Raw genomic sequence first — 25,419 nt, forward strand, 5'->3', positions numbered from 1 at the left:
GCAGATCTATTCTATGTGTCATACTTGATCATTTTGCGATATTGCCATATTTTTGCTGAAAGGATTTAGTATAGAACAACGACGATAAAGATCGCAACTTTTGGTATCTGATAAAAAAAGGCTTGCCCATACCGGAAGTAGCGTGACGTAGTCAGTTGAACATATACGCAAAGTTCCCTATTGTTTACAATGATGGCCGCATGAAGTGAGAGAGATTCGGACCGAGAAAGCGACAATTTCCCCATTAATTTGAGCGAGGATGAAAGATTTGTGGATGAGTAAAGTGCAAGTGAAGGACTAGTGGGGAGTTGAAGCTATTCAGATAGGGAAGATGCTGTGAGAGCCGGGGGTGACCTGATATTCAGCTGGGAATGACTACAACAGTAAATAAACACAAGACATATATATACTCTATTAGCCACAACACAACCAGGCTTATATTTAATATGCCACAAATTAATCCTGCATAAAAACACCTACGTGTTTGTTATGCTAGCTCCTAGCTCCTCTGCTAGCTCCTAGCTCCATAGAACACGCCAATACAATTCAAACACCTGATCAACACACACAATCACTCAGCCCAAAAGACCGTTCACCTAACCCAAGGTTCATAAAGCTTATATATTTTTAAAAAGTTACGTACGTGACGCGCACATACGGTCAAGCTATCAAATGTTTAGCAGCCAAGGCTGCATACTCACGGTACCTGGTATTCAGCTGGGAATGACTAAAACAGTAAATAAACACAAGACATATATTTACTCTATTAGCCACAACACAACCAGGCTTATATTTAATATGACACAAATTAATCCTGCATAAAAACACCTACGTCTTTGTTATGCTAACTCCTAGCTCCTATGCTAGCTCCTAGCTCCATAGAACACGCCAATACAATTCAAACACCTGATCAACACACACAATCACTCAGCCCAAAAGACCGTTCACCTAACCCAAGGTTCATAAAGCTTATATATTTTTAAAAAGTTACGTACATATGCAAAAAAAAAGTTGCGCACATACGGTCAAGCGATCAAATGTTTAGAAGCCAAAGCTGCATACTCACGGTAGCACGTCTGCGTCTTTGTCATCCAAATCAAAGTAATCCTGGTAAGAGTCTGTGTTGTCCCAGTTCTCTACAGGCGTCTGTGTATCGAAGTCAAAAGTCCTCCTGGTTAGATTCTCTGTTATCCGAGTTCTTCCATCTTGACTGCAACTTTCGGGAATGTAAACAAAGACGCGCCGGCTGTGTACTGTTGTTGCTGACTTCATTCGAAAAATACGTCCGTTTCGCACCGACAACTTTCTTCTTTGCTTGCTCAGCTTCTTTCTCCATAATGCAATGAACATAATTGCAACAGATTCACGAACACAAATGTCCAGAATACTGTGGAATTATGAAATGAAAACAGAGCTTTTTCGTATTGGCTTCAATGTGGAAGGCATACCCGTGTTCCCCGGGCTACGTCACGCGCATACGTCATCCTCAGAGGCGTTTCGAACCGAAAGTTTAGCTGCAAATTTAAAATGTCACTTTATAAGTTAACCCGGCCGTATTGGCATGTGTTATAATGTTAAGATTCCATCATTGATGTATAAACTATCAGACTGCGTGGTCGGTAGTAGTGGGTTTCAGTAGGCCTTTAATAACTGTTTAATAAATACAGTTTTGGTCAATTGACTTAGTTGTGATTTCCCTCTCTGCATGAAAGTTTAAAATGAGCATATATTAATGCAGTATGAACAAGAATGTTTTAATGTAGACACATAGAATCATCATACTGCTGTGATTATATGCATCAAGTGTTCATTCAAGGCTAAGGCTAAATATGGAGATATATATCGTGTATTGTGACATGGCCTAAAAATATCAAGATATTAATAAAAGGCCATATCGCCCAGCCCTAGTGTCAGTGGTCCTTGAGTTTATCAGTGTTATCAATCACAGTTTTACGATTATTTTCATTTAAAATGGTCGTACTAACCGTGGGAAGTTTTACCATTATATCGTTTATCGTTACACCCCTAATCTGGAATAATCCAAACTAAAGAAAATGCATATTGAAAGAAATTTTTTCATATAGAAAATATATTATAATATATTACTTAAATGGAAAAAAGAATGGCATAAAAAAAACGCCAGCAGACACCAAAACGCATCAAATTTTAATTTGTTTAAATCAGCTCATTAAGTCATCCATTAGCTATAAAATGATACAGCTGATTAAACGAAATGCTTTTTTTCTTCTTCTGACAGTCCAAATATGTTGACACACATGTAGGACGAAGGATTCTCTGTCCATCTGTCTCGCAGAACAGTTTCATGCTTTATAAATCACATGATAAATAATGGATCATTATATTTGCATTCTCTCCTCCCAGTATTGTGGCCGTTCTGATGATCAACATATATTCATGAAGACAGACACAATTTGCACACGTTTTGAAATAATACAATTATGAGTATTATTATCTTTGTAAATGCTTACATTTTTTACATAGCTCATGAGATTGTACAGAGGTGTACCTAATGATGTGACTGCGGAAAGACAGGGCCCCTCAGACAGCTGGACAAAAAGTGTCCTAATCTTATCTAAACAGTGTTTCCCCATTGTGTAAGCGTCCTAAATCTAGAGAAAGAAAGTCAGTGGTCTGAAACGCCTCTCTGAGTAAAAACCATCAGTTAGTTTGTGCAAATGGTAAATAAAAACAGAATACAATGTTTTGCTAATCCTTTTCAACGTATATTCAATTGAATAGACTGCAAAGACAATACACTTAATGTTCAAACTGGTAAACGTTGTTATTTTTTGCAAATATTAGCTCATTTGGAGTTTGATGCCTGCAACATGTTTCAAAAAAGCTGGCACAGGTGGCAAAAAAGACTGAAAAAGTTGAGGAATGCTCATCAAACACTTATTTGGAACATCCCACAGGTGAACAGGCTAATTGGGAACAGGTGGGTGCCATGATTGGGTATAAAAGCAGCTTCCATGAAATGCTCAGTCATTCACAAACAAGGATGGGGCGAGGGTCACCACTTTGTGAACAAATGCATGAGCAAATTGTCGAACAGTTTAAGAACAACATTTCTCAACGAGCTGTTGCAAAGAATTTAGGGATTTCACCATCTACGGTCCGTAATATCATCAAAAGGTTCAGAGAATCTGGAGAAATCACTGTACATAAAGGGCAAGGCCCAAAACCAACATTGAATGCCCGTGACCTTCGATCCCTCAGGCAGTACTGCATCAAAAAGTGACATCAGTGTGTAAAGGATATCACCACATGGGCTCAGGAACACTTCAGAAAACCACTATCAGTAACTACAGTTTGTCGCTACATCTGTAAGTGCAAGTTAAAACTCTACTATGCAAAGCGAACGCAATTTATCAACAACACCCATGGAAATACGAGTTAATTTAACTGTTTTTGTTTTTTAAATGTCACAAGATTTCCGATGCTTCCAGAAGGACCCGCTGCTCGTTGAGAAGAGCATGTCAGACTCTAAAAGTGTCCAAATAGGCAAGAAAAAGTCACCTTTTGGAAGAGGTGTAGACTAGACGGGTCTGATTGGTATGTTGTGGAAGAGTACCCTGGGTTACCCAGCATGCCTTGCGGGGTATAGATTGTGGTGCTGGTGTCGTCATTGTGGTGACATTGCATCACAACTCAGTTGTTTGCACAAGTAAATACACTGTCAGTGTTATTGATACTGAAACTGAAAGTCAACAAATATATCAGCAAAATATTGTCAGTCTAGCCTCCCCTAGTGGACACATTTATACACGCTCTGTTTCACTCTCTTACAGTCAAGTGGAACCTGAACGACCAGCGCATGCACAACAGGCTGAACATCATGGAGAACGCCGCCACCGCCTTCGTGTTCATTATCGTGGTGGTCAACGTCTTCATCACGGCCTTCGGCGTGCAGCGGCCCAACACCAGCCAGTGACCTCTGAACTCTTCGCTCACGGGGGCGAGATAGTCCCTCGCCCCGCAAACAAAGCGGACTAAATACACGAGCGGCGGCTGGAATTTGACCTCGCTGGCCCGAGCAGAGCAAAGGTACATCAAGGATCACACGTCTTCCTCTCTGGCGGCGGTCAGTATGATTTTTCTTTTTTAACCTTTTGATGCTCATTTCATGCTCAGGTGACTGTTACGCAACAACTGCCTTCTTTATCGTACATGTGTGCAGTAAAAACTCTTCTAATTGTTTATCACAAGCCAGTAAATCTCCAGCTTGGTTCTTATTGGCCAAATACAGTGGAACCCGCTTATGTCGACTATAAAGTGCCTGCTTAAAGGACTACTGAAATGAAATTTTTTTATTTAAACGGGAATAGCAGATCCATTCTATGTGTCATACTTGATCATTTTGCGATATTGCCATATTTTTGCTGAAAGGATTTAGTATAGAACAACGTCGATAAAGTTCGCAACTTTTCGTCTCTGATAAAAAAAAAACCTTGCCCCTACCGGAAGTAGCGTGACGTTGTCAGTTGTTCACTCCCTCATATTTTCCTATTGCTTTCAACGCAGCTAGAGCTATTCGGACCATTACCCCATTAATTTGAGCGAGGATGAAAGATTCGTGGACGAGGAACGTTAGAGTGACGGACTAGAATGCAGTGAAATACATGTTTTTTTTTCGCTCTGACCGTAACTTAGGTACAAGCTGGCTCATTGGATTCCACACTCTCTCCTTTTTCTATTGTGGATCACGGATTTGTATTTTAAACCACCTCGGATACTATATCCTCTTGAAAATGAGAGTCGAGAACGCGAAATGGACATTCAGTGCCTTTTATCTCCACGACAATACATCGGCGAAACGCTTTAGCTACGAGCTAACGTGATAGCATCGTGCTTTAACTGCATATAGAAACAAAAAAAAATAAACCCCTGACTGGAAGGATAGATAGAAAATCAACAATACTATTAAACCGTGGACATGTAAATACACGGTTAATGCTTTCCAGGCTGGCGAAGGTTAACAATGCTGCGCTAACGACGCCATTGAAGCCTACTTAGCAACCAGACCGCACAGAGCTATGCTAAAAACATTAGCTCTCCACCTACGCCAGCCAGCCTTCATCTGCTCATCAACACCCGTGCTCACCTGCGTTCCAGCGATCGGCGGAAGGACGAAGGACTTCACCCGATGCGTTTGGCGGCCCGGAGACGTAGGAAGTCAAGGTGAGGTCGCCGGCTAGCGAGTCTGCTCTCCAACAAAGTCCTCCTGGTTGTGTTGCTGTAGTCCGCTGCTAATACACCGATCCCACCTACAACTGTCTTCTTTGCAGCCTTCATTGTTCATTAAACAAATTGCAAAAGATGTCCAGAATACTGTGGAATTATGAAATGAAAACAGAGCTTTTTGTATAGGATTCTACGGGGTACCATAACTTCCGTTTAACTGACTACGTCACGCGCATACGTCATCCTACCGCGACGTTTCAGACGGATATTTCCCGGGAAATTTTAAATGTCACTTTATAAGTTATAAGTATTGGCATGTGTTGCAATGTTAAGATTTCATCATTGATATACAAACTATCAGACTGCGTGGTCGGTAGTAGTGGGTTTCAGTAGGCCTTTAAGTCAACATACATGGTGAACAGCTTTTGTGTGAGGTTATTATTATTAATATTACTTTGAAAAACTGGTTTATTTGTGTTGTAGTACTGCTAACGCTATTATATATATATATAATAGCACATCACAACCACTGTACTGTTTAGTAACTTCAACCTTCAGAAAAATGCTTCATTACTTTCAGGACGATACATGGACTTACAACTAGTTGAATGACACCTCTGTCATTGCCTGAGGGGTCTGTATTGCATTTTCCTTGCAATTAGCAACATTGAGGAGGGTGGCAGGAACAAAAAACTACAAATGTGCTGACTTGCTTTACGGCAGGGGTGTCAAAGTCAAGGCCCGCGAATGAATGGCCCCCGGGATGATATTTGATTAGTATTAGAACCGGCCCGCAGGCCACAGCCGCCTGCTGCTGTTTTGCACGCACCAATACTCCATCAGTGTTGGCGCTAGGAATTTTCTAAATGGAGTCCCAGGGACCCCATCAAGTCATAAAAATGGGGTCCCACAGTAATTTTTTGGGGGTCCCACTTTTTTGTAAGCGTTTTGAAAACAAATGATAAATGTATGCATTATCCTGTTATATCTCACATTCTATGTTGTGTTTTGGAAAAAAGCTGTCCTAAACGTTAATTCCTTTAAAAAAAATACAAAAGAAAAGACATTTTTATGCATATGTAAATGTATTCAGTTATAAACATTCATTTACTTTCTTCTTTTCTTAATGAATATTTTTTTCCTGCCGAACGCCTGCGTGCCACCAGAAAACAAGAAGAACACCTACCTGCAATTACTGCCATCATGGCCGAAGCTCCAAAACAACCAAAGAAACAAAAAGTTTTTTCTGAGGAGACAAAAAAGGAAAACGGATCTTACCCGGATAAATGAAAAGTCAGGATCAACATTGCCCCGGCTTTCACTCGCTGGCGTGAGCTCAAAGATGAGCACATTTCAGACCAATGGTGCCTTGGCTCTGTTCCTGTTGGACTAGTAAGTGACTTTCAATGCTTAAATCAAAAAGATAATAATAATTTTAGCAATCAGAAATTTGCGAGGAAGCTATAAATACCGACCAGTGTGATAGTTCCACTACTTCTTCCTTCAAAAAAAATGTCCAGCTGGTGTTGAGACCGGCATCTGCTCCGATACGTTCTTGGTAGTAGCGTCATGTTTGAAGCACAATCCAAGATCATTTCTTGATAGTGTCTGCTATTTAACATCACAATAGCTATTAGAGACGTAATATTGTGTCAATATCATGGTGGACATCGTGTCAGTATGACGCTTTATGGGAAATGTGGTCTTCTTCTGGCAAAACACGACCGCTTTGGTCCACTGGTGGTGCCAAAATCAACCAAAACCGTAAGTTCCTAAATGGGGATTTAAAATGTGCACGTGGTGACTTCCTGTTCAGTGCAAAATAAGCTTCAAAATAAATCATGAACCTGAACTCTACCACAACTAACAAAATGCACCCATTCAATTATAGTACGGCTATAAAATGATTAATTCGGGGTAAAAAAACATCTGATTAATCACACTTGAATACTCGTGATTAATCGCAGTTACTTACATAATTGAAATTAACTTTAAAAAGAGCCTAATATTTTTGACACAAATGCAGTTTTATTATCAGAATGTTGCAGTAACTTTTTAAAAAATGTCTTGCTTAAATGCACGTCATATATTTGTTCAAAATAAATTGAATGATTAATTTGCATTTATACGTGATTAATGCGATATTTTTTGTGATTTATCACAAGGGTTAACTTTAACACTTTTAACTTATTTAGGCGGAAGTCATCAGGCGAGATAAGCGGGTTGCATTGTAAACAATTCAACAAAACCACTTTTTTGAAAAGCAACAACCAAAAGTTGAATAAAAGGTTAAAATAAAAATATGCTTTGTCACCTTTAACACAAAGCTGACAGTTTTTTTTTCTTGAAATATTTGTAGTTTCTTACTTTTAACATATTATTGACATGGGTTTTAACCCTGTGATGCATAATGTGCACAACAGTGTATTTAAAAGCTCCCCCTCCTTCATGCACGAGACTTTAATGTCAAAAATCTGACAAACTTTTCGAACATGTTGAAAAGAGAAACTGGAAATGGTGACATATCATGTAGTAATTGTATGCATGTTGGAAATGAAGTCCAACTCAACTCAACAGTGGACACTGTTGTGTCTTGCAATAATAACACACTGCCACCCATTGGTCAGCTGTTACACGTGCAAAATAAAACCCCTCAAAAACAAGATGGACGACAGAGAAGTCAAGAAGAGGGCAGGACGATCTTTTCCACTTCTTCTATTCCAGGACACTTTGCAAGTATCAAATATGCAGACATCAAGCAACAACTAAAGAGTAATATCATTTTATTTTTGAATAAATTATGTGTCCACTAATTTGGACATTGTTAGATATATGTTCACTGCCATGTTTAATATTATTGCACTTTGTGGTTTTTGAAAGTACTTCAGCAACTTTTTGGCTGCATTACATGAATTTATGTTATTAGAATGTACATTTAGCCTTCAGTAGAAAGAGGCAATTCAATAAATGTATTCTTGAAGTCAAGAGGATCGATGTTTTTGCAATATGTTGAAATATTTGAACACACTGTTAAAGATCATTAAAAAGACATTGTGTTTTGTTGCATGTAATAAAACATGTTGTCCACCCTTGTGAACATTGACCATATTTTTTTTAATTAAGTGTATCTACTGTACGTTTTTATGCCTCTGACATAGGTTATGATAATTCATGCATCACAGGGTTTTATATCAAAATAATTTTGAATATCCCCTGCTGTAAAGTTTGGACACCTGTAAACTATGAAGTCATGAGTATTATATCAAACGTCATCCATGCAGTTTTTGCCTTATTGCAAACTAAAGAACAACAAATGCACTTTGCCTCTTCTCTTCACAAAGCTTGATCAACATTCTAAGCATCTTCCCAGTTACATGATTTATTCTGTACTATGCAACCACTGCTGTACATTTGTGTTACGTGTCTTCTGTTCAACCACTTGGATTATCTGCTTACTTTTTTACAATTGGGATTTCTACTATATGACGTATTACACACTGTGACAACTGTTTTAAATTAAAATACAATCCAAACATCAGATGAGTGTTGTGATTATGTTTATTGTTATAATATAGCACTTTGAATTGCCTTGTGAACAAATTGTGCTCTAGAAATAAACTTGCCTTGCCTAGAGGCACTTTGTCTATACTGAAGGCTTCTTTACATCACAAAGCAAGGAAAATTCAGGCACAGGAATATTAAATATTAACACATAACTGCACAATAAGAAGAAATACATGAAATCAACTTGTTCTTAAGGCACCGTGTCTTCATGATGTACCGTACATGCTCCAATTAACGGCTAGCAGTTAACCACTATACAGTTTGCACAATTTCACATGCATTTAAGTATTGTGAATGGTTAGCATTCAGCAGATTTATTTAGCTCTGCTTGTGCCATAAAATGTTGGTATGTAATGTATGTAAATTTATAAACAATTACACCATGATGTCAGCTGCACTATGTGAACACCATTATTGTTCTTTAAGTTGTTATATTCAAATAAAGTTGATTTAAATGTTTAGTCTTCATGGTAGAATTGATCATGCATCCTCTTTGTAGTTTCAGTAAATAAACATTAAAGCGCTATAGTTGGAGCATTTATGGTAGTACACATGTTTTGTCATAAGGCCCTTGAATTAGATTACTTTCAAACTGACTGATATTACAACAAAAAATACACATAAATATATAGTTTGCAAAAGGCACCAAAGCGTGGATGTGCGCAAATAGGCCTGCTTTAGGATAGAAAAGTTTCTCAACAACAAGGGTGCAATTTATAAACATTTAAAAATATAATCATTTTTGTTTAGATTGTGTGGACTAAATATGTGCAAAAAATCTGACAGAAGCTCTCAATTCTGTAATTTAAATAGCAATATGTTTTCCTCAAGAAGTAGCACGCATAAGCAGAGAAAACTAAAAGTAATAAGGAATATTAATATTAAAAAACTTGGTTAGAGATGCCACGAAGTAGGTGGCAATGCCTTAACCATATATGTGTTGCAGGCCACAGGGGCCATTTCCATCCTTGTCAAGGGGAGTGCTAACCTTCTCTCCTTTCATACAACACGTCATATAAACAGCGAATACTAGTGTATTTATAATGGTAATCCCGCGGTGCATCTTTACTTACGGTGCTAGCCATTTGGCTTAGTTTGTTTTCTATAATTAACTGTTACGACATTGTTGATTATCTGATTACATTAAATCGTTAACTTTGTGTAGGCGTAGTATTCAAGATGTTATGTCGGCATTTTACGACATTTTTTAAGCATCGAGGTGCCACCCATAAGGCACTGCGTGACAGACACAGAAATGATTGGCTGCTGCGGCAGTCACGTGACTACATTAGTCACCACACGTTTCTTCTTGAGTAAAATGTTTACTCTGAAGCGGTGGCATAGACCCGGAAATGGTTAGCTCCTGCAGTAACGAGTCACAAACTGGTTGCTTTTAAAGTCAAAACATGCAGTCTGTTTGACGAAATTGTATCTGTCTAAAAAATTGAGCACTTTTTAAGGACGTTATTTGGCGCTTTTACGCTGCCTTTTACAGACTGGCTTTGTGCAAGTACTCTATTCACACCACACGAGGGCGACATTTTTCCAAATTCTTAATTAAAAACGTTTAGTTGCAATATTTGCTTTAGGATTTTCCATTTAATTAAAATGAACACAATTCTATATACTGCATTGTGACAGTTGACAAAATGTTATTAATATTATAAGCAGAGTCTGCTAAGTATCTTATACTTCCCTGTTCATTTTAATAGTTGACTTCCCTTAAATTAAATAGATATCCACCAAGTATAAGCAACTGTGGACCCAAATGTGCCCCATCATCATTGTATTGGACCCCCAAAATAGTAATACATAAAGAAAAAGTATTACATATTTGACAAGGCAAAGTGTGGTGCTGTGCTTTGGTACAGATAGTTTTTGCTGAATCCTTATGGCCACTGAGGATCAGTCAATTCTTACTTGATAAGGCTTTCTTCGGTGTACCATATAAGAACCTCACGGGCTTTTTGCGTCAAACCCAGAGCTGCCATGCCAAGGGCCCGGCTGCCTCCCGCCATCTTGGCTTCTACGGAACAAGGACAGCCTATGTAGGTGACACTGGATGTCTATTTTAAACTATGCAAAGCCTCAAGGAAAATTAGCAAATATAATATTAGCACTGGAAAAACAATAGCTCCTTACCACCATAATAATAGACTAATGCCATTCCAACTGTAATACTGAAACAGCCTAGGAAGAAGAAGGGGCCTAAAAAGAGGTACACATTGTTAAGTGATGATACTAAGGGTTGATCGCTTAAATTCATGCCTTGTTTTAACTGATAATAGTGAATAGTGGGAGCTTCCATTGTAATGACAGCTTACCTTTATCATTCATAACTTGTCTCTGTTTGTAGGCACTTGTCGGATATGTGAGGGGATCAGCAGAATCTGGAAACAGATTGATTTTGGGGATGTAAACGATGCAATATAGTTTCATGAAAGCACTCCTATTATGCAAAATTCATGACATAAGTGTCCCTGGCGCCTGTTTAAAGGGGAAAAGGCGCTCAAACGGTCGCTTCCAAAGTTCATAGGGTCAGCTTTGTGCAAAAATTGTTGGTAGGCTTTGCTTCAAATCTTAAAATAAAGCCTGCTGCTCTGCCAACTATCTGTCAGTCAGCAGCTGCTATTGATGTACGTTTGATCACTTTGTTTTTCAAGTGAATAGGATACTGACACTGCTGTTAGCATTGTAACTCGCACAGCTATGCTAAGGTCGCTAACGCTTGTGTCCCACTCCTTAGTGTTACGTTGTTGTATGTCAGAAAGTAAGTACATTTTATAGATATGGCACTCATCCCAGAGAGCTCACAAAGTCAGCATATAGTCTATTAAAAACAACAGAAACAGCAAAATACAATCGACATTTTGAGACAATGCAACCAAATACTACTAGAACTGAAGTGTAAAGTTAGTCAGGGTATCTGCAGGTTTAAACATGTCAAATTTAAGACTTTTTAAGACTTTTTTTATAACCATCTTGAAAATAATTTAAGACCATTTCACATCCATACGGACAAAAAATACAACGACAAAGTAAAATTAGAGGTCCAGAATGAATTCTAAGTATATTAATTAATTCACTGCTCTTTCACATTGGAAAACGAAATGGTTAAACTAACTAAATACACCAGGAGCTTTTCTAGTCTAAACTAATTGAAAAAAATATTAGCAAACATCATCACAGCCAATTTTCAGATTTGCCATAGAAGTGTTTTCTTGCAACAGGTGCAGTGTGCTTCATATCCAGTGTTCTCATGTCACAACATCAGCAATGGTAGAGGAAAGCACAACAATAGCATCTCTGCTGAAGCTAAATTATTAACTTTGGTAATTTTTTTTCCTGCTGTCAAAACTGAGCAAACTGATTTAAAAAATCTACAGTACTACTGTATTTGCACTTAATTGTGAAAAATAGAGAGTGCAGACAGAGCGATTGTCTAAAAAGAAGGAAGGCGATTATGTCTTGAAAGCCTCAAACAGAATTTGGATGTGAATGTTGATAACATGAAATAATGTGCTCAGCTCATTTTGTATCTGGTGTGTAAGGATACATTTTACCAGTTTTTTGTGAGTATTTTGAAAACATACTGCTAATACACAAGGACTAGTTTTTATTCAGACATGACAAGATGACATTCGCAAATCTCCATTGCCTTCCTCACCCCACAATAAGATGAGTGCAAACACTTTTAATGTCAGTTGCTGTATAAACTTGGGAGAAAAGATGAGGCATGAGAAGCTGACCTGACATTGTTGGAACAAATAATAGAAATAATATAAGACAATCATGTTTTTTTTTTATATAGTTTTACTGAGTACACTACTAGCCAGAGGTAGGACCAAGTCATTGTTTTGCAAGTCACAAGTAAGTCTCAAGTCTTGAGTCAAATCCCGAGTCAAGACAGGCAAGTCCCGAGTCAAGTCCAAAGTCAAGACTGGAAAGTCTCAAGTCAAGTCCCAAGTCCTGCATTTTGAGTTTCGAGTCCTTTCAACTCCTTTTAACCACAGACTAATATATTTACACCGTACTTAAAGGCCTACTGAAACCCACTACTACCGACCAAGCAGTCTGATAGTTTACATATCAATGATGAAATTTTAACATTGCAACACATGCCAATACGGCCGGGTTAACTTATAAAGTGCAATTTTAAATTTCCCGCCACACTTCCGGTTGAAAATGTCTATGTATGATGACGTATGCGCGTGACGTCAATGGTTGATACGGAAGTATTCGGACCCATTGAATCCAATACAAAAAGCTCTGTTTTCATCCCAAAATTCCACAGTATTCTGGACATCTGTGTTGGTGAATCTTTTGCAATTTGTTTAATGAACAATGGAGACTGCAAAGAAAAAAGCTGTAGGTGCGATCGGTGTATTAGCGGCGGACTACAGCAACACAACCAGGAGGACTTTGAGAAGGATAGCAGACGCACTACCGTGAGTACAGCTTTGGCTTCCAAACATTTGATCGCTTGCCCGTACGTGCGTGTCGCTATGTGCATGTCACGTACGTAACTTTGGGGAAATATATGTTTCTTGCCGACTCTGATGGCGGCTGGGGTGTCGTCGAAAACTACAACGCCCGCCGCCGCCGCCGTCCCGTAGCTAAGTTAGCTTCAATGGCGTCGTTAGCAACAGCATTGTTAAGCTTCGCCAAGCTGGAAATTATTAACCGTGTATTTACATGTCCATGGTTTAATAGTATTGTTGATCTTCTGTCTATCCTTCCCGTCAGGGGTTTATTTATTTTGTTTCTATCTGCATTTGAGCCCGATGCTATCACGTTAGCTCAGTAGCTAAAGAGCTTCGCCGATGTATTGTCGTGGAGATAAAACTCACTGTGAATGTCCATGTTAAGTTAAGTTAAATTAGCGTTCTCGACTCTCATTTTCAAGAGGATATAGTATCCGAGGTGGTTTAAAATACAAATCCGTGATCCACAATAGAAAAAGGATAAAGTGTGGAATCCAATGAACCCTTGTACCTAAGTTACGGTCAGAGCGAAAAAAGATACGTCCTGCACTGCACGCTAGTCCTTCACGCTCACTTTCCCCATCCACGAATCTTTCATCCTCGCTCAAATTAAAGGGGTAATCGTCGCTTTCTCGGTCCGAATCTGTCTCGCTGCATTGTAAACAATGGGAAAATGTGAGGAGTCCTTCCTCCTGTGACGTCACGCTACTTCCGGTATAGGCAAGGCTTTTTTTTTATCAGCGACCAAAAGTTGCAAACTTTATCGTCGTTGTTCTCTACTAAATCCTTTCAGCAAAAATATGGCAATATCGCGAAATGATCAAGTATGACACATAGAATGGATCTGCTATTCCCGTTTAAATTAAAAAAAATAATTTCAGTAGGCCTTTAAATTCAAATTATTGGATTTAAGACTTTTTTAGACTTTCAGACCCCGCGAATACCCTGTCTTGTGATAATAAAAAATATTGATCTAGTCACTTTAGTATCGACCATATGCGGATTCTATACTTTGTATCGTTGCTATCAATATTTGTATTGATCCGCCCACCGTTGTTGACATTCAAGACCTGCTATGCTGTGTAGAATATTCCTCGTCCTCCAGTTTAATTACTGTCATTGAGATGAGGATTGCTGACTTGGATGTCTTTGCACTGTGGAGGGACGTTAGCCGCTAGCAAGAATGCTACAGTCATCACACAACAGTGTCGCTGGACGCAGAGATGAGCGGTCACACTCTCTTTCGCTCCCGATCGGGAATCCAAACAACTGCTCGGATTATCCCACACTTCCTCCTTTTTCTACTGTGGATCACGGATTTATATTTTAAACCTCCTCGGATACTCTACCCTCTTGAAAATGAGAGTCAAGAACGCGAAATGGACATACACAGTGACTTTTATCTCCACGACAATACATCAGCAAAGCACCTTGGCTTTGGAGCTAACGTGTTAGCATCGTGCTTGACTGGCCATCGAGGCAAAGGGAACATGCCCCTGACTAGAAGGATAGACAGAAAGTCAATAATACTACTATTACTTCTACTATCAGGAGACACTGAACTCAACCCTGGACCTGCAACAACACGGTTAATGTTGTCCCGACTGGCGAAGACTAGCAATGCTACTGCTAGCGTCGCCATCGAAGCTAACTCGGCTACCGGCTCATCTCAGCTCAAGCTCACCTGTGCTCCAGCGATCGGCGGCGGACTTCGCCCCGTTCACCGACACGGTCGGAGGCTCGGCGGCGGCGGTGGAGGACAACCCGGTCATCGGAGAAGGCAGCGACTCAGCGGCGGTGAACGACGCGGCGGCTGCGGTGGACGGCGACCCAGACATCGGTGATTGCGGGGAACTGCACGAGATGGCGGGGGTCCACGCGGCCTCTCCCCGGTCCCAGACGGTCGAGGATGCGGCATACACAGGATTTAGAGGCGCCTTTACACAAACATTTTCGTTATTCTCTTTCTCTTTGTCTTCAAAAAAGCCCGCCAAAAGGAAACCCAACCCCACCCCCAGCAACCCTCTCCGCCCCTCCCCCTCCCTCTCCCTCCCCCTTCACCTGGAGGACGATCAATATGCCTCTCTCTCTCTCTCCTCTCTCTCCTTGCTCTTCAACTTCAACAGCCATAATAACCAACAATTTTTCTGGTCAGTACCACAACACAGCGGACTCTGATGCTCTTTTTGGTTCCAGTGGACTACACATTATCCACCTTAATGTGAACAGCCTCTCTGGAGCCAAACTTGACCAAATCAGAGAAATGTTCCTCAACACGAAGGTAAAAATCTTGTGTTTCTCTGAAACCAAATTTGATCAAAGTATTTCTGACTCAGAGATAGAAATACAAAACTTTTCGGTTATCAGAAAGGATAGGAATAAACACGGTGGGGGCGTTTGTATGTATATTCACCAGGATATTAAATACATAACTCGCACTGATCTTAACCACAATGACCTGGAATCTGTGTGGGCGGAAATCAAATTTAAAAACGCTAAGCCGGTACTAATAGGGACTGTTTATAGACCCCCTAATCAGAGTGATTTCTATGGGGCTTTGGAAGAATGCTTGGCAGGGACAGACAACATGGAGAAAATTATAACTGGGGCGGTATAGCTCGGTTGGTAGAGTGGCCGTGCCATCAACCTGAGGGTTGCAGGTTCGATCCCCGCTTCCGCCATCCTAGTCACTGCCGTTGTGTCCTTGGGCAAGACACTTTACCCACCTGCTCCCAGGCCACCCACACTGGTTTAAATGTAACTTAGATATTGGGTTTTCACTATGTAAAGCGCTTTGAGTCACTAGAGAAAAGCGCTATATAAATATAATCCACTTCACATCTGAACACAGATATTCAACGCAAAGATGCGCCTGTCTTCAGATCCTTCAGCAAGTTTTGTAATCTGCACGGTCTTTCCCAGCTAATAGCGCTACCCACAAGGGTGTGTGATTCCACCCAATCAACCATAGATCTCATTCTCACTTCAGACCGGCCTAAAATAAAAAATAGTGGGGTCATGATCTGTGGTCTTAGCGACCACTATCTAACCTTCTGCACCCGTAAAATAGCTAAACCTAAAGCCAATGGCCACATAACAGCCCAATCCAGATCCCTCAAAAAATACTCCAATGACAATTTCAATTTAAAATTAGATGAGTGGGACTGGTCCCCTGTGCTCGCGAGCAACCTGGTCAATGTTGCTTGGGATCGCTTCAAAACGGCGTTCTTAAAGATACTAAATGACATGGCTCCCGTGAAAACAGTCAGGATCAAAGCCCGCTCGGAACCATGGATGAATCCGGACCTATTAGCTGCCATAAAAGACAGAGACAGGAAATACTCTGAATACCAAAAATGTAAAACAGAAGTAGATAAACAACCCAATAATATCAACCTCAAATTACTCCTTTCAACTCTCAAAAAGCAATGCAATAAATTAAGAAATAAGTCAACCAACCTGACTAAATCCTTAAAAAAAAATTACATTAACGACAAAATAGAGGAAAACACAAATAAGCCACGTGAGCTCTGGAAAATTCTCAACAACCAGCTTTCTGGTTGTAGCCAGAAACTTAAAACAAGACTCACCAACATCAGCATCAAGGAGGGTGACTCCCTCTTTACAGACAAAATGGAGGTAGCTAGCAGACTTAACATCTTTTTCACCAGCATAGCCGCAACTCTTGTCAACAAGCTGTCCCACCACTCTGGTTGCTTTGGTGTAGAACACATTAAAGCCTTCTACAGAAAGCTAGGAGTATCCAACGATGATTTCAAATAAGAAATGGTCACAGCTGATGATGTGTTTAAAAAATTGAGCGCGCTCCACCCTAACAAGGCCACCGGCCTTGATAATATTCCCTCCAGATTCCTCAGGGACTCTGCCTCCATCATTGCCCCGATCATCACGCACATAATAAACCTATCAATTACACAAGGCCAAGTACCAAAAGATTTTAAGATAGCAAGAGTAACTCCCCTCTTTAAAAAAGGAAGCAAATTGGAACCTGGCAACTACCGACCTGTTTCTATTCTCAGTTCCGTTTCGAAAGTAATGGAGAAAATAGTTTATGAACAGGTCGATAGTTACCTTGCCACTAATAAACTCATGTACAAATTCCAATCCGGCTTCAGAACTAACCACTCCACTGACACATGCCTTCTCTATCTGACCGACCATATCAAACATGAGGTGGACGCGGGCAAATACTGCGGCATGGTCATGCTGGACCTTCAGAAGGCCTTTGACACCGTTAACCACGCTATACTGTTGGATAAGCTCAGAGCAATCGGATTTAACAAAACCTCATGGAGCTGGATGCAATCTTACTTGGAGGGGAGGGAGCAGGTGGTAGAGGTGAACGGCACCGTGTCCCCCCCCCCCTCTCGGTAAGCTGTGGAGTCCCCCAAGGCAGTATATTGGGACCTTTACTGTTCCTAATATACATAAACGACATGTCATCGGCATGCGACTGTGAATTGGTTTTGTTTGCGGATGACTCTGCCTTGCTGGTATCCGGCAAGGACAAGTCACAGGTGGAGAAAATCCTCAGTGCTGAGCTCTGTAGAACTTGCACCTGGCTCGCTGACAACAAGCTATCCATACACTTGGTTAAAACAGAATTCATCCTGTTTGGGTCCCACATCAAACTTAAGAAAGTCAATGACTTCACCATAAAAGTAGGTGACATTGTTATCACCAGGAAAGATGAGGTCACCTACCTAGGTTCCATTCTAGAGGCTAACCTTTCCTGTGATAAAATGGCAACCAAGGTAATCAAAAAGGTTAACCAACGAACGAGATTTCTCTACAGAATTTCCTCTCTGGTCAACAAAAGCACCTTGAGGATTCTGGCGGGAACTCTCGTTCAACCCTTTTTCGATTACGCATGCACCTCCTGGTACCCTAGCACTTCCAAAACCCTCAAATTTAAACTCCAAACATCTCAGAACAAGCTAGTCAGGTTACTTCTAGACCTCCACCCCAGATCCCACCTCACTCCTACCCACTTCTCTAAAGTGGGCTGGCTCAAGGTGAAGGACAGAGTTAAACAACTTGCACTGAGCCTAGTCTATAAATCCGCTACACCTCCCTGATACCGAAGTACATGTCAAACTACTTCCTTAACGTAAATGGCCGCCATAACCACAACACCAGGGGGAGCTCCACTAACCACGTTAAACCCAGATTCCGAACTAACAAAGGTCTTAACTCATTCTCTTTCTATGCCACATCAATGTGGAATGCGCTCCCAACAGGTATAAAAGAAAGGGCATCTCTATCCTCCTTCAAAACCGCAATAAAAGTTTACCTCCAGGCAGCTACAACCCTAAACTAACACCCTCCCCGGATTGCTAATAATCAAATGTAAACAATCAAATGCAGATACTTTTTCTTATGCCTTCTGATCTCTCTCTCTCTCTCTCTCTATGTCCACTACTTGATGTCCATATCCCTCCCCCCCCACACCCCTGATTGTAAATAATGTAAATAATTCAATGTGATTATCTTATGTGATGACTGTATTATGATGATAGTATATATGATAGTATATATCTGTATCATGAATCAATTTAAGTGGACCCCGACTTAAACAAGTTGAAAAACTTATTCGGGTGTTACCATTTAGTGGTCAATTGTACGGAATATGTACTTCACTGTGCAACCTACTAATAAAAGTCTCAATCAATCAATCAATCAAGTGCGTTGAGGACAAATTCCTTCACTTGTCACTGACAAATTTGCAGGACACAGCTAGAACGTGTCATTAACATGCAATATCACGATATAAAGATAGTATTAAAAGCTTTATCGTCAACCAAATAGTTATCATTTATATTGTCTATGTCGCACAATCCTATCGTGGAGACACAAAGACCGGACAAAAACAACTCATTAGCATTAAAGCTACAGACATGTGTTCCCAGTAAGGCTTACTAAAAGTAATTTGGAACAACACACTATTGTGGGACCTCTAACACTTATTCATGAAACATAACATATTTAATTGTTGAAATATACTATAATGTGCAGGGATGTGAGCACCCTTTTAGGAAAAAAGAAAAAAGTTAAAATGTATTTGATGATCAACACTACATTTCTACACTATATTTTACCTTTAGATTTAATCTCATCCACCAACCTCTTTCGGCTGTCTTTTTGTCACTTACAGTACACATTTTTTTAGTAGATCATTTGCTAACAATATTATCATTGAAAATGTAATGTAAAATTCTATGACATGCAATCAAAGAACTCAGAAAACGTTTCCCATTTGGCAACTCTATCCTCTGTGTTTACGATCGGTCACGTCAAAAATATACCTTCTCACTGGCTACTGACAACTACACGAGATCTACAACTGGTTAGGAACTAACAGTGTTCGGATTGTAATCATCCAAATATGATTAGCAGTTAAGTGGACAGCCGTCTACGTCAGGCCCGGGCAATTATTTAGGGGGCCAAATTTAGAGAGAAAAATGTGTCTGGGGTCGGTATATTTGATTTTTAGGAACACTAATACAAAATCTCACAATAATGTCTGATTGAATGCTAAAAACGCTATGACAGACCGCCTTGAAAAACGGAACGGAGTTTTCCGTTTTTTTGACTGAATGAGACACCCAGAATGTACATGAAAATAAAGAATGTGGGATTTACAATATTAACTATGAACGATAAAACACGGAAGATTGACAACATATGAACGTCACACCCCCTTTCCATCGACATATTTGACAATCAAGCGAAACGCAACAAAAATGCAACCGACACAGCGAAATATTACCATAGTAACTAGTATATCATGCAAAAGAGCAGATTCCAACCATTGAAATACTTTGTATAGTTCAAGACTTACGGTCATTTGAAAACATCACTGCACCTCATAATGGCAGCTACAGTTTCCATCTTAAAGATCTAAAAAAATTATTTGGGCCAGATTGAAAATCTCAATGGGCCACATGCGGCCCCCGGGCCTTAATTTGCCCAGGTCTGGTCTACGTTGTGGCTTGGAGAGTCAACGAAGGCAACAAGTAAGCTAGCTAGATGGTTAGCAGGCTTGTTTTGGTGCTCCTGATCCCCGTCCTGCAACTCATTGCAGCGTTTAGTACCTGCAGCTGACGCGAGCGTTCAACAAATTGTGTCAAGATCGTATTTTTATTGATATTTTAAAACAAAAACGTGATATTTTGATGCAAAAATGAATGTTTAAAAACATGGACATTTCACATGTTTGAAATTGGGACTTTGAAGTATTGGAATAACGAGTGCATTTACTGTGTGTTTTTCAACCTTTTTTGAGCCGAGGCACATTTTTTTCATTGAAAATATCCGGAGTCACACCACCAGCAGAAATCATTAAAAAACTAAACTCAGTTGACAGTAAAAAGTCGTTGTTGCAATTGTTGGATATGACTTTAAACCATAACCAACCATGCATCACTATAGCTCTTGTCTCAAAGTAGGTTTACTGTCACAACCTGTCACATCACGCCGTGACTTATTTTGAGATTTTTTCTGTTTTCCTGTGTGTAGTGTTTTAGTTCTTGTCTTGCGCTCCTATTTTGGTGGCTTTTTCTCTTTTTTTGGTATTTTCCTGTAGCAGTTTCATGTCTTCCTTTGAGCGATATTTCCCGCATCTACTTTGTTTTACCAATCAAGAATATTTCAGTTGTTTTTATCCTTCTTTGTGGGAACATTGTTGATTGTCATGTCATGTTCGGATGTACATTGTGGACGCCGTCTTTGCTCCACAGTAAGTCTTTCCTGTTGCCCAGCATTCTGTTTTTGGTTACTTTGCAGCCGGTTCAGTTTTAGTTTCGTTCTGCATAGATACAGCCTCTGTTTGATAAAATTGTATCTTTCTATTAAAACCCTTTTTAAGGACGTTATTTGGCGCTTTTACGCTGTCTTTTACAGGCTGGCTTTGTGCAAGTACTCTATTCACACCACACGAGGGCGACATTTTTCCAAATTGTTTCTGTACACCAGCTTGCTTGGCTGTTTACTTTTTCCCAGCATGCCGAAATACGTTGGAAATATTCTCAATTAAAAACGTTTGGTTGCAATATTTGCTTTAGGATTTTCCATGAAATTGTTAATCAATGCCTTTTCTTAGGGGCACTCGCCTTTTGTTTATTTTTGGTTTAAGCATTAGACACCTTTTTACTTGCAGGCTGCCTCCCGCTGTCGTCTGCATATTGTGATCACGACAAACCATCGTCGTCTCACACGACGTGTTCCCAACATCTACAAAGCAATTAGCTACCGGCTGCCACCTACTGATATGGAAGAGTATAACACAGTTACGCTGCCGAGCTCTAGACAGCACCGACACTCAAAAACGGCACATTATTTGCAGACTATAATTACTTGTTTGCAAAAAATATTTTTAACCCAAATAGGTGAAATTAGATAATCTCCCACGGCACACCAGACTGTATCTCACGGGCACAGTGGTTGAAAAACACTGCATTTACTTACTTGAATGCAGCATAATATAAAGTATATTAGCGTGCTGACCTCTGAGGCGCAGGCGTGTAGGTAAGCTGTAGTACACGTCCTCTACATGCAGGTGAAGTGCCCGGTAAAATTCCCTGCACGCTTCCTCGCCTTTCCCCTGCAGGTGCATCAGGAGCTCGCCCAGGCGGACACACGTAGGCACGTCTAGGTTTCGGAACTGGAATGGGACATAATGACACATTAGTGGGGGTAGAACATTATGAATGTCAATTCCTGAGCAGAGGGACTTACAAGCGTGGATAATGATGCACGGTCAGCATTTTTGATTTATAAAAACATAGACAGTCTTGCAGTATTTTCACCTTGTGATCTAAAAATTAAAAAAAAACTAACTCAGGACATGCTAAGCCCTGATAAGTGTGCACTTGCCTTTGTGGCCTCCTTGTCTGTGAGTATTTGTGGGTAGATTCTGTTGAGCTGCAGGATGATTTTGTCCACCAATTCTGTGTCCAGTCTCCTCTCAGCCCTGAGGAAGGCGCCATCTTCTGTCAGCTGATCATGGAAGCTTTCTGTCAAAAACATTGTCACATTTAAATCAGTGACACATTGGCGCCAAAAAAAACCCCCACACACAAATAGGTTTCTAAACATAGTTTTGTATAAGCCACTGCCCATGAGGACGCAGAGAAGCGTTTTAAGGAGGCAAAGACAACACAAAGTGTCTTCGACTTAGCAGAGGCAGCAGGAAACGCAACATTCACGAGTAAGAAAGTTTCCGGACACATAAAAAATGGATTTAGTGAGTCATTTAGCGGTTTGTGTAACCGACGTCGTCGCTGAAACCTAAAATGTCAAATATTGAAGTGGAAAAAAGCGCGTAAAAATGTTAACTTAAAGGCCTACTGAAACCCACTACTACCGACCACGCAGTCTGATAGTTTATATATCAATGATGAAATCTTAACATTATAACACATGCCAATACGGCCGGGTTAACTTATAAAGTGACATTTTAAATTTGCCGCTAAACTTCCGGTTCGAAACGCCTCTGAGGATGACGTATGCGCGTGACGTAGCCCGACGAACACGGGTATGCCTTCCACATTGAAGCCAATATGAAAAAGCTCTGTTTTCATTTCATAATTCCACAGTATTCTGGACATCTGTGTTCGTGAATCTGTTTCAATCATGTTCATTGCATTATGGAGAAGGAAGCCAAGCAAGCAAAGAAGAAAGTTGTCGGTGCGAAATGGACGTATTTTTCGAACGTAGTCAGCCACAACAGTACACAGCCGGCGCTTCTTTGTTTACATTCCCGAAAGATGCAGTCAAGATGGAAGAACTCGGATAACAGAGACTCTAACCAGGAGGACTTTTGATTTGGATACACAGACGCCTGTAGAGAACTGGGACAACACAGACTCTTACCAGGATTACTTTGATTTGGATGACAAAGACGCAGACGTGCTACTGTGAGTATGCAGCTTTGGCTTTTTTTTGCGTATGTACGTAACTTTTTTAAAATATATAAGCTTTATGAACCTTGGGTTAGGTGAACGGTCTTTTGGGCTGAGTGATTGTGTGTGTTGATCATGTGTTTGAATTGTATTGGCGTGTTCTATGGAGCTAGGAGCTAGCAGAGGAGCTAGGAGCTAGCATAACACGTACCGTACCGTAAGTGCGCGTCACGTACGTAACTTTTTAAAAATATATAAGCTTTATGAACCTTGGGTTAGGTGAACGGTCTTTTGGGCTGAGTGATTGTGTGTGTTGATCGGGTGTTTGAATTGTATTGGCGTGTTCTATGGAGCTAGGAGCTAGCAGAGGAGCTAGGAGCTAGCATAACAAACACGCAGGTGTTATTATGCAGGATTAATTTGTGGCATATTAAATATAAGCCTGGTTGTGTTGTGGCTAATAGAGTATATATATGTCTTGTGTTTATTTACTGTTGTAGTCATTCCCAGCTGAATATCAGGTACCGTGAGTATGCAGCCTTGGCTGCTAAACATTCGATAACTTGACCGTATGTGCGCGTCACGTACGTAACTTTTTAAAAATATATAAGCTTTATGAACCTTGGGTTAGGTAAACGGTCTTTTGGGCTGAGTGATTGTGTGTGTTGATCAGGTGTTTGAATTGTATTGGCGTGTTCTATGGAGCTAGGAGCTAGCAGAGGAGCTAGGAGCTAGCATAACAAACACGCAGGTGTTTTTATGCAGGATTAATTTGTGGCATATTAAATATAAGCCTGGTTGTGTTGTGGCTAATAGAGTATATATATGTCTTGTGTTTATTTACTGTTGTAGTCATTCCCAGCTGAATATCAGGTCACCCCCGGCTCTCACAGCATCTTCCCTATCTGAATAGCTTCAACTCCCCACTAGTCCTTCACTTGCACTTTACTCATCCACAAATCTTTCATCCTCGCTCAAATTAATGGGGAAATTGTCGCTTTCTCGGTCCGAATCTCTCTCACTTCATGCGGCCATCATTGTAAACAATAGGGAACTTTGCGTATATGTTCAACTGACTACGTCACGCTACTTCCGGTAGGTGCAAGCCTTTTTTTTATCAGATACCAAAAGTTGCAATCTTTATCGTCGTTGTTCTATACTAAATCCTTTCAGCAAAAATATGGCAATATCGCGAAATGATCAAGTATGACACATAGAATAGATCTGCTATCCCCGTTTAAATAAAAAAAATTCATTTCAGTAGGCCTTTAACATGTTTTCCACTCAACGAAAGACACAAACCTCCCATGGTGGAGTCCTTGCTGTCCTTTCTCAAGACACGCCCCCTTGACGTCACAGCCTCGGCTACACCGGAAGCGGAAGTTAGTGTACGTTCTTATTTTCTCTTAAACTGCAAACTAATCAATTAATAATAATGCATTAATGTAGTAATTATGAATGGACTGTTTTGATATCAAGCATCATAATGCTCTTAGTATATTTCCAGTTATCCGTCAATAGTTTATCATAAGAGTCCTTTTTCTGTTTTCTGATTAAATAAGTCACTTTATTTCTGTAGTATTTGTATTTGTCACATGTTTGCTCATTTCTGGCCTTCAAAAAAGTTTTAAATAATTTATTTTCCTGCATGCATTACTCAACGCTTTTGTCATCCAAGGCTTTTTCTTTGTGTTTTTTACTTCCGCATAAAATAATAATTTGTCAATAATATTGCTATTGACAAAGTGTTTTCGAGCATATGTTATTCTTGTTCCGAAATTGTCATGTAACCATCAAATCTGCTGTTGAAACTTGGACTATATAACCAACATATATAACCAACATATATAACCAACATATAAATTGATTGTAAATTAGGGGCGGGATATTGATAAGCATTCTTGCTTTTTCCCCGTATCCCTTTTCGGTGGGTGCCGTTGCATGTCTGTCAAATTACAAAGAGTGATGAAGTGTTGCTATATATGTTTGCCGGAATAAATAAATTAATTCATTCAACGTATTAATCGTTTGTCATAGGAAATACTTAAAACCATGTTTGCATAGACGAGATATACATTTGGGACGCTTGCAAAAAATGCCGAAATAAATTTTTTTTGGTAATGTTTGAAAAATAATTTAAAGGTCAAATGTGCAATATCAATTTTAAATTGATTTCAGACAAGAAACCGTTGTATACACATAACAAAATTGAGAGGTAAGCTCTTTTGTTTATGTTATTAATC

General features: G+C 39.9%; 2 protein-coding genes and 1 non-coding gene across 6 annotated transcripts in view; 1 reads left to right on the plus strand and 2 right to left on the minus strand.

Annotated features, from left to right (window-relative positions):
• Positions 1-8,733, plus strand: part of ninj1 (ninjurin 1) — a 41,162-nt gene extending 32,429 nt beyond the window's left edge. For all 3 annotated transcript variants that reach the window (XM_062052506.1, XM_062052511.1, XM_062052518.1), the window contains exon 3: positions 3,813-8,733. In XM_062052506.1, coding sequence (XP_061908490.1) covers positions 3,813-3,955 — 143 coding nt within the window. In that variant the 3' untranslated portion in view covers positions 3,956-8,733. The remainder of the gene's footprint in view (positions 1-3,812) is intronic.
• Positions 8,728-24,540, minus strand: card19 (caspase recruitment domain family, member 19). Of its 2 annotated transcripts, XM_062052494.1 has the most exons (6): positions 24,479-24,540; positions 22,149-22,288; positions 21,780-21,936; positions 11,094-11,159; positions 10,912-10,977; positions 8,728-10,795 (listed from the first exon to the last, which is right to left on the minus strand). In XM_062052494.1, the coding sequence occupies exons 1-6, from the start codon at positions 24,483-24,485 to the stop codon at positions 10,686-10,688; spliced, it is 546 nt and encodes a 181-aa protein (XP_061908478.1). In that variant the 5' UTR covers positions 24,486-24,540; the 3' UTR covers positions 8,728-10,685. The 2 variants fall into 2 exon arrangements, with proteins under 2 accessions (XP_061908478.1, XP_061908469.1); XM_062052485.1 differs by lacking the exon at positions 24,479-24,540 and having other exon boundaries at positions 22,149-22,301.
• LOC133661163 (U6atac minor spliceosomal RNA) lies at positions 9,652-9,779 on the minus strand. The gene has a single exon (XR_009827908.1). It is a non-coding gene; the product is annotated as a U6atac minor spliceosomal RNA (small nuclear RNA).
• Positions 24,541-25,419: the final 879 nt, after the last annotated feature.

This window comes from Entelurus aequoreus, linkage group LG01 (genome assembly GCF_033978785.1).
Source record: "Entelurus aequoreus isolate RoL-2023_Sb linkage group LG01, RoL_Eaeq_v1.1, whole genome shotgun sequence".
Classification (NCBI taxonomy): domain Eukaryota; kingdom Metazoa; phylum Chordata; class Actinopteri; order Syngnathiformes; family Syngnathidae; genus Entelurus; species Entelurus aequoreus.